Source organism: Nuphar pumila, chromosome 10, assembly GCF_984573655.1.
Source record: "Nuphar pumila chromosome 10, dmNupPumi1.hap1.1, whole genome shotgun sequence".
In the NCBI taxonomy this organism is placed as follows: Eukaryota; Viridiplantae; Streptophyta; class Magnoliopsida; order Nymphaeales; family Nymphaeaceae; genus Nuphar; species Nuphar pumila.
In genome coordinates this window covers 85,138,719-85,148,198 of record NC_143258.1, presented here as the reverse complement: position 1 = coordinate 85,148,198, position 9,480 = coordinate 85,138,719, and the positions used below count along the sequence as shown (strand labels likewise).

The following is a 9,480-nucleotide window of genomic DNA, read 5'->3' as shown; positions in this document are numbered from 1 at the left end:
TCTTGAATTTGATTTGAGTATGTAGAACAACTTGAAGGTATTTTTACCCAATTTTTTTTTGTCTCACCATATTAGGGTTAATCCAGGGGATGAATGGAGCATTGCAAACTAAAACTGAGGATAATTCATATACAAGTTTTGAAATGTTGTTTTTTAGATTGTACATGTTTTGCTTCCTTCAATACACTTCCTAGTTTTGAAATAGAAGTTGAGTTGTCATGCAGTGTTCTTAGCGAGAAGTCATTTCTCATATTCGACAGGTTAGTTAAAAAACTTTTACCAGATGATCCAATTTTTTTTTAAGATCTTGATAGCCTTATCATAATGTCAAATCATTAAATATTCTCTTTTTGCTAAAATCTCCAGTAAAAGGATTTTTTCGTGAACTCCAATTTTTTTTTGAAATTCTAGAAATACGGATTTTGTAAAGGTTCATCAAAGTGGAGAACTTGATAAATTTGTATTATTTTAAAAAAGTGCATGAACATTATTATTTTGTTTCTCTTAAATTTATAAAATTAGTTAAATACAAAATATTTATGATTAAATATTTTTATAGGTACTATAGTAATGCAACTAGCAAGACCCAGGCTCCAAGGACAAAACCTTTTGACTTGAGGTCATCACTTACTCAGAATTAATTATTCTCGAGGGCTGGCTCCAAGCTGAAGTCCTAACTCATGTAGACTTTACTTTAAATGATGGATGGCATATTAAATACCAAAACAAACTCCAAAATAGGTTATGTTATGTTTTAACCTCCACCTATTTAAACGATGGGCGAAGCCAAATTAAATAATGAGTTGGCTCTGGCTCAGGTTGACTTGATATTACTTACACCTGGCTCTTCTAATCTAGTTATTTAGACCACATTTGATACTGGAAAACAACCATTATGTGAATAATTTCTTATGTTCAGACAAGTTTTTTAGAAGAATATAAAAATAAAGGGCCCACACTACACCAAAACATTGCCATGGAAAAAATCAAGTTTTTTTACTGAAATGATTCAGTTGAATCAAAAGCATTGCCACTGAGGACTGATTCATTACTTAATGCTACATATGGTATACAATTTTCACAGGATTGTGAGAGTGTCCATTTTTTATAACTAGATTGTGAGAAGCTTAGCAATGTTAACTATGGTGACATCTAGTCAGTGTTAGAAAGACAAACCACCCGGTTGGTATCTGTATACACCCAATTTTTTTACAATGCCAAGGTGCTAATGTTTTAAAAAATATATTTTCAGTTTCTCAAGCAAAAATCACAAAAACCTAGTCATTTTCTACCTTAGTTTAGGAAAAACCACAAAAGTTAAGCATAATTCTTAGAATTTTAGAAAAATCCCACCAAAAATATCAAAATTACCCAAAAATGAAACAAAATCTCCAATTTTTTTTGTAGATGACAAATAGTCTTTGCCATTTGTTGTGGGATAATAGAGTATTTGTTGTATGCAATTGGGGATGACAAAAGACTTTGTCATCAGTGATTCAAGACGAAAAAGTCTTTGCCATCTGTTGTGAGATGACAAAGAGTTTATGTCATCTGCTATTGGGGACGACAAAAGTCATTGTCATTTGTTGTAAGACGATAAATAGTCTTTGTCGTCTGCTATTAGGGACAACAAAATACTTTACCGTCCATTGTGGGAAGACAAAAGAGTCATTGTCGTCTGCTATTAGGGACGACAAAAGTCTTTGCCATCTGTTGTGGGATGACAGAGTCTTTGTCGTCTAGTATTGAAGAGTGCAATGTATTCTATTGGGGACTACAAAAGTCTTGGTTGTCTAATATGGGACAACAAAGAGGTTTTGTGTCTGCTACCTCGAATGTCGAGATAGGCTGAAGGTCTTATCTCTATCCTTATCCCAACCTACTGCAATGTGTTTTGTGCAAAAATCATTTTCATAGAAAACTTCTAGAAAACCTATCTTCATCTTAGGGACATACCTCATCCCATGTTCGTTAAATCTGATCGATTTCTAGTCTCTTAACCCTTAAGCGGAGTAACATCAACTAGTAGAATGTACCATTGTCATCCTCACCTAAACAAAGTGTGTTATGCAGACTGTTTAACTAAGGAGTTGGATGTTGTGCAGCAACCAGATTCAGATCTTTAAGACCAAGATCTAAGGTCCAAAACCCATAACCTATTCATAAAACCTATAAGGGATGCACCCTAGGACCTGACCTATCTAAGAGACTCATACTTAAGTGTTGACCCTAGAGAAAAGTAATTTCATAACCCCGTCCTCACTATGTCTTTTTATCACCACAATCCTAGACCCCTATGCGAAGGTGCTGCCAAATGCATTCCTCACACCATCACATCTATGCATAGGTGTTGTCAGGTGGTGGGGAGGTGATTCTTAGACCACCATGCATACCCTAGAAAGGGGTTCTGCTAGAGAAAGCATGCAATTTGGAGCCAGAACGACTAATGGACCCTGAGTTTGAAAATTGTAATATTTGGATACATTCGCTTATTTATGATTTACTCATGGTTTAATATTCATTTTTTATTATTTATTGTGAAAGTACTTATACACTCTCTTTATCTAAATTTCATGTTATGCCATTTTGTTGAGAGTTTGGACTATGAATCTAGATTCTCCTAATAGTGGATTTTGAACTATAAAGGTCGAACATGCCTCTGCTTCACCTTCTCATGGAAAATAATGACCTAGTCTTGAAACAAGCATCTCACATATTCTAAATTGATTTTAAAAATGAATTTTGCAAAATCAAGATAAGTGCACTTGATTTGTCACAATTTTTTTTGTAATAGTATCCCTATGGTTTGCAACTATAAATTGCTTATGTTCTATCTGCTTTGTTTAATAAACCAGTAAGGGGATTTTATTAATGCAAGTTGTTTTGAGGACTCCACATATGTGATCTACATCATTTATTTAGTGAAGATTGATACTAAATTCTTAAAATCCAGTTTGTGTGTAGGATTTTTTGGCAAATAAAAAATCAAGGTTAACAAAACACAAAATTTTATAATTTAAAAAATCATATTTTTTATTGAAAAATACTATCCAAGGGTTAGTAGACTATGTTGAATCCATATAGGGTCAGCTTTGATCAAAACAATTTGCAACATAAGATTTAAGAGGGTAATGAATATGGGGGGTGAGTGGAACAGAACTGTCCTGTCTTCTGTACACCCAACATAGGTGAGCACTTAAATAATAAAAAAAAATTGCAATGGTTTATTGTTTCAAACCAAAAACCGAGTAATGATTTATACATAGGTGGTATATTGAGCTTAATTTATCAAAATATGTTGCACCTTCTGAAAATTTTGGATTTGTGATGGAAGCACCAAAGATGGAATTGAAATCGGGCCCAACAGGTAGGACCGAAGTGCAAAAAACAATTCTTCAATAGGAGTCATGTGAACTCAAGCAAATCAAACTTGTTGGATCTAGGCCAGAGCCTATGTTATAGGCCTTGTGGTCTGCACCCTTGTAGGTACAATGGGTAGGAGTTTGGGGGATTCTCAAGGTTATGGGAGGCAAGGCCTTGTAGGTTTAGGTCAAATCGGGTAAGTTCATATTTGGTTCGGTGAGAGGTTTGGGTATGTCTATAGGGATAGAACTTGGTCTATAAATTCTTAGTTGGCCTTGGGATACGTGTAGAGGTCTGATACACATTCTATAGATTTGGGATTGAAGGCTTCGATGAGGGTTGAAAAGGTCGAACAATCAATTTCACACAATTTTCCTAATCAATAAAGCCATGTTGGGGAGTTCAAATCTAAGGGTTGTCATTGGAGTTCAACAAAGCTTCTCGTGGATAGGTGATAGTGTCTAGGACATGAGGTAAGGTCTGGACAAGGGCTTATCTGTTGGAGAGGCCGTTTGATAGTCCAAAGATGTTAGACGCGTTCAACGGGTAGGTTAGATTTTTGACAGGGAGCAATTTCAGTCTTTTGGTTCTGGGAAATGGGTAAAGGCTTAACTAAGGCTAGGATCAGGGGTTAGAGATCACTTACAAGTTCACATCTGGTTGAGAAAGTATCCCACACATTCTGAAGTGTTGGTGTTTGATTCATAATGAAGAAACATCCGTCAGATTATTGGAAAAATAAGACTGCACATGTCGGGAGCCAAAAGAGCCTGGGCTCTTTGGAAGTGATGTCCGACCAGCCTATGAAGGCTTGAGCCATGCATAAACTAGCGGATGAAAAGGAAGAGAGGAACCAACATAACCACAACTGAAGATCTTTTTTACAAAGACCTTTGAACATGACAAGATAGGGATGTCTAGATAGCATGGCATCTAGGGAGAGAAAGAGAGACACGTAGATGGAGGGGCATCTGAACAGAGAGATGGAGAGAGAAAATCAACTTCAATTCATAATGCCATAATCATAATAGGGGACTCTAAACTTCTATTTATAGTGTTTGGCCTGAATTAGGATCAAACTCCAATCTAAACAGTAAATCTAATCCATTTACCCCATATACCTTTTAACTACCAAAACACTAATTAGAAATTAGAAAACCTACCTAAAAACAACAATAGTAAAATGGTAATAATATTCTAGTTATACCAACTCTAACAAAATGAAAAGTGAGAGAGAAGGGGGGCCTAGCTCCCTAATTAGGAAAGTAGGGGATGTCCCACCCTTTTTTTTCTTTTCTCCTTCACAAGGGGTACCCCTCTCGTAAGCCCCACCTTGTTGACTTGGTGATTTTTCTTTCTTTCCTTTGTCTACTTCTTCCTTTATGTGTCAAGTGCCATTTTAAATAAGATTTTTTTTTTGCTTATAGGGATCTCTTCTTAGTTATATGACCTATATCTTCCTTCTTTGCTTGAATATGAAGAGGACACTGTCTTTTGACTTTTCAACTAGGAGAAAGCCATGTCATCATCCACATCATTTTGTTGGACCCTACTTTGACTTGAAAAACCTCTTTTAATAAGATAAGGTGACTTTTAGATCATGGAGCATAGATTGAACATTTTCTATGGATTTTGGGTCGTAACAAAAAAAAATAGGAAAAGAATTTCATTAAGATATAAACACACATAGAAAACAAAAAACTCCTTGCAAATTCAACAACAAAATTAAACCAGTTATTTGTTTTTTAAAAAAAGGGAACAAGCACAAAAGCTTCCTTTTTAGAATTTAAATTCCTTGTTTTTTTGGCAAGGAATTGATCTTTATTCACAAAGCAGATAAAATAAAAATGGGTTCTGTGAACTTCTGATCTGAGGCGGATCCGTACAACATCTCTTTGAGCTCCCGTTCAAAGATCTTCATAGCCGGAGCTGGCAAGCAAACAGGGATCACTATCCCTTCTTCCCCTTCCTTATTCTTGGAGTTGATGCAGAAGCTAACCAAGTCAGGGATGGGAACTTCACAACCCGGGTCTGGACCGCCGTACACCGGCATTCCCCAGCCGAGGTCCAGCTCGCTGAACCCGGCATGCCTAATGTCCGAGACCACGAAGGTGCGGACCACCGTGATGTTAGGTCGGCCCTTGAGCACCATGAGGTCCGCCACCGACCTCATATACTCGTCTGTCACCTCCTCCTTGGCATTCTTCACGAGCTCCACCGCATAACCTAGTGGGTTCGCGCAGAGCTTCGCTGCTGTCGATACGGCCGCCGGGAACGCGAAGGCATTGCCGTAGTACCCCTGTGGCAGCGGCGGCATGTATCGGGACCGCGCGTTGAAGAGGCACAACAGACGAACCTCCTCCTCCGGGTCGGGGCGGAGGGCGGCGGTGCGGCACCGCCACAGGCAGGCGGTGAGGAGCTCGAAGGAGGTGGTTCTTCTGCGGAGGTGGTGGGGGAGCTGCCGCCTGATGGCATCCACCTCCCACGGGCCGAAGAAGAAGGACTTGTGCACTATGTCGTCGAGAGGCATCAGCGTGTTCTTCGTGTTTGGGACTTCGTCGTACTCGCGGTGCACCCGTGTCACCACCGGCGGGTTTCGGGCATTCAGGAGGTGGCGCTCCCAGACGGGCGCCACTGCGGGCTCTGCCGCACCCTTCGCCATGTCGCAGACAGCGTTCAGGAACTGGACCAGGCCCGGAGCATCGCTCATGGTGTGGTTCAGCCGAACCGCCCAGATGAATCCCCCACACCTTAGTCGCGTCACCTGCACCAACATCGTCCATGCAAATTATTACTCCTGAACAATAGGGCGTCAACCGAGAGAGAGAACGCTTAACTTTAGAGTCCTAGTATGATCACAATAAAAGAAAAAAACTGTTACCTGAAACAGCAACAGGGGGCAGTTGGTGACGTCTCCAGAGCCGGGAACTTCATATAGAAGCTTATCCCAGCAGGGGAAGGGTGGCTGCAGAGCATCCCCCAACTCTTGGAGAGTGACGTCTGCGTCGGCCTCGACGAAGAGCACGCCTTCGCCGGTACACTCGACCATCAGTTTCCGGCCGGAGACCTCTCTCAGCCTTCCGGCGAACGGGTAGTAAAACACCAGCGCCTTGGCCAGTGCATCCTTTATGACGGCGGCCGGATCCCTGCCTTCCATGGCGGGGTTCCGGCGGTAGAAGAGGATCCCGGGAATCTGAAACCTTAATGTCTCTTGGTCGTCGATGTCCGACAGCGGTTTGAATTCGTAGGGAGTGAGTTTGGCCGGAGGGACCAGGATGGGGGTGCCGATTTTGACGGAGAATTTCAGGGAGGTGTCCATTGGTGGTCGCTGGACGAGTGGCTGCCGGAAAGGTTGACGCAGACTTCCGGCAACTAAGAAGATGAAGAAGAAGGGATCGAGAGGAAATGGGAGCTGAGTTGTGGGGGAACGGTGGTGATGGAGAAGGGAATTTATAGACAGGTCGGTTGGTTCGCGGAAGTGGGCCACAGCTTTTGATTTTTTAAAATTTATTTGTTTTTTATTGAAAAATTCAAGGTTTTGTATTCTTTGAATTTGAAAAACTCCTAAAAGGTGATGACCGAAGCAGGTTATACGTGCAGGCCCGGAAGACGGCCGTTAGTTTGGGTCCCAATGAAAGCCACTTATGTAAGCAAATGCTACTCGTATTCTCGTACCCTTTTCTTCATTGGTGCCATAAAAATGCCGATTCTACAAAAAGATTTGTTGCAAAGACTTAAGTACCCCGACGATGGTTATTCAAGACTTAGTCTCTGCACTGCAGGATTATCCGAGAAAGAAATCCCCCTGAAGGAGGCCATGAACATCAACCCTTTTTCTCTAGCTCTCTCCCTTCTCATTCTGCCTTTGTGCACATTCAGCAGACGATCCTACACTACTCCATCAAGCACCGACTGACCTGCACACTAACTGTAAGATGGTTCAACTAGATGAGTTGTGGAGCCTGATTCAGAGTTTTTGCCCTTACAGTAGGGGGGTCCGAGGGCTACCCCCGACGCGGGTCTCCCTTATAGCTAAAATTTTTTTGGGGCCTTGTATAAATTCTTTCTTTTTTTTCTCTCTTGTAACTGTCAAAAAAGAGCAATAAAGTATTTTGTTTGATCGTGGCGCTCATATGTTTCCTTCGGTTGTTTCTTGCTCGAGGTTTTCGTAACACCCTTTCCTACGATTTTTTGTTTTGTTTTTTTTTTTCGCTACTCGATTTTCGTAAATTGCTACTTGATTTAACAATTTTTTGTTTTTTTCGCTATGCGATTTTCGTAAATTGCTACTCGATTTAGTGATTTATGAAAATCGCATAGCGATTTGCCATTTATTTTCGCTACGCAATTTTTGTAAATCGCTACTCGATATAGCGATTTGCCATTGATTTGGCAGGGATGTGGGTCTTGTCGGAGAGCACAGCGTTGGAGGTCGAGATGAGGACCTCGTAGTGCCAGAATCCGATGAATACCCGCCAAGACTTGAAGGTGTGAACGCCCGTGTTGACCAACGTCAGGGTGGCCTAGAAGGCATAGCCCTGATCGGAAGTATTGTCGATGTAGGGGTACACGGATTGTACTTTGAAAGACTCTGTTATAGGTGTATTGGAGGAAGATTCCATTGTAGGTATCCCTCGAAGGAGGCAGAGGGGCCGCAGTCGGTTGCCCGTTGGATGCGGGTAGCATTCCGACCACTGTTAGTAGAAAGAGGACGATGATCACCATCAGATCACCGGCTCTTTGCCTCCCTTAATACAGTGTTTAACGGAGAAAGAAGATGACGACGAAAAGTTCATACAGAAAAGAAAGAGAGAGTATTTTAGGTTCGTTTCGCTGTTTTGACTTTGAAGTGTTAACATCATCCTCGACTTTCTGGATGGAGAATATTTTTATCCTTTTTTCGAACTGTCGTTTCCCTTTTTTTGAATGAAAGACATCTTTATCATTTTCTTGAACCATTGTTTCATGGCAAGAATAACAAGAAAGGGTACTTAAGTCTTTGCAACCGCACCCGACTCCTGATGCTGACAAATATGAGGATACGAGCTCCATGTGCTTACATATGTGACACCCATTGAGACCCCCTCGAACACTAGATGTAGCTAATGGCCGTCTTCGGGGGAAAACACACACCACCCTCTCATCATTGACCCCAACGAAATGACTTGGTCGTAGGTCATGCAAGTACTTGGTGTTTCACTGTTAGAGCAAACTTATCTTCCATACTACAGTTCCATAGAATTGGGCAAAACATATTTTCCATCATATAATTCCACAGAAATTTTAGTAACTGATCACCTTTAACATATTTTCCATACTACTTGTTATTCTCGTTGCTATGTTACTCAATGTAATCCTTCTATGTCGGTATGTCAGTTGTTAAACTTTATAACACAACAAGGTGATCGCGCTGTATGGCGTCATAGACCAATGCTGGCCCTTAATCATTCGGCCACTAATTAATGCATTGTGTTTGGGTGATTGGAGGAAGACGTGACGGAAACTCGAATCCGGTTGCTCGAACCCTTACGCCCAACATGAAGAATGCTTACAGGACCAAAATACCTATTTTTGAAATTTTTGAGAAATTTCAGAATTTATTTTTTAGCGTGCTCGGTAATATTTTGTTCAAAAATAGGTTTTGAATTTCAATTCACTAGAAGAAAACAGTTCATTGCGACAATAGTTATCATCACTTATATATGATTTTATGGTAAACAATAATATAAACGATGATAAATATCGTCGTCAAATGCATAAGCTTTTTTATGTTGTTTCTACTGCTGTTTTTTATAATAATTATATATTATAAATTTTATTTTAAATAAATTTGATGATAAATATAGTCGGTATTAAACGGTCGACTCTAAGATGTCATCAATAATATTAGATTTAAAGTGATGATAAATATCGTCGGTGATAGTAACTAAATTCGATGATAAATATTATCGACTATATTTAACATAACCGACGATATTTATCATTGGTTTTATATTAAAAATGATGACAATTATCTTAGTATTTATCTTGTAATATCATATAGGTGCAGCAGCACACTAGTGTGTAATTAGGATGCACTTGATCCGCCCTCTTCAAATGCCCTATTTAGGGTTTGAA

The 9,480-nt window shown here is 40.1% G+C and overlaps 1 protein-coding gene across 1 annotated transcript; it reads right to left on the bottom strand.

Moving 5' to 3' along the window:
• Positions 1 to 5,068: 5,068 nt before the first annotated feature.
• On the bottom strand, positions 5,069 to 6,778 carry LOC149827152 (benzyl alcohol O-benzoyltransferase-like). The gene is made up of 2 exons (XM_090020240.1): positions 6,245 to 6,778; positions 5,069 to 6,127 (listed from the first exon to the last, which is right to left on the bottom strand). Exons 1-2 carry the CDS (start codon positions 6,680 to 6,682, stop codon positions 5,189 to 5,191), a joined length of 1,377 nt encoding a protein of 458 aa, XP_089876366.1. The 5' UTR covers positions 6,683 to 6,778; the 3' UTR covers positions 5,069 to 5,188.
• Between the last annotated feature and the right edge of the window lie 2,702 nt (positions 6,779 to 9,480).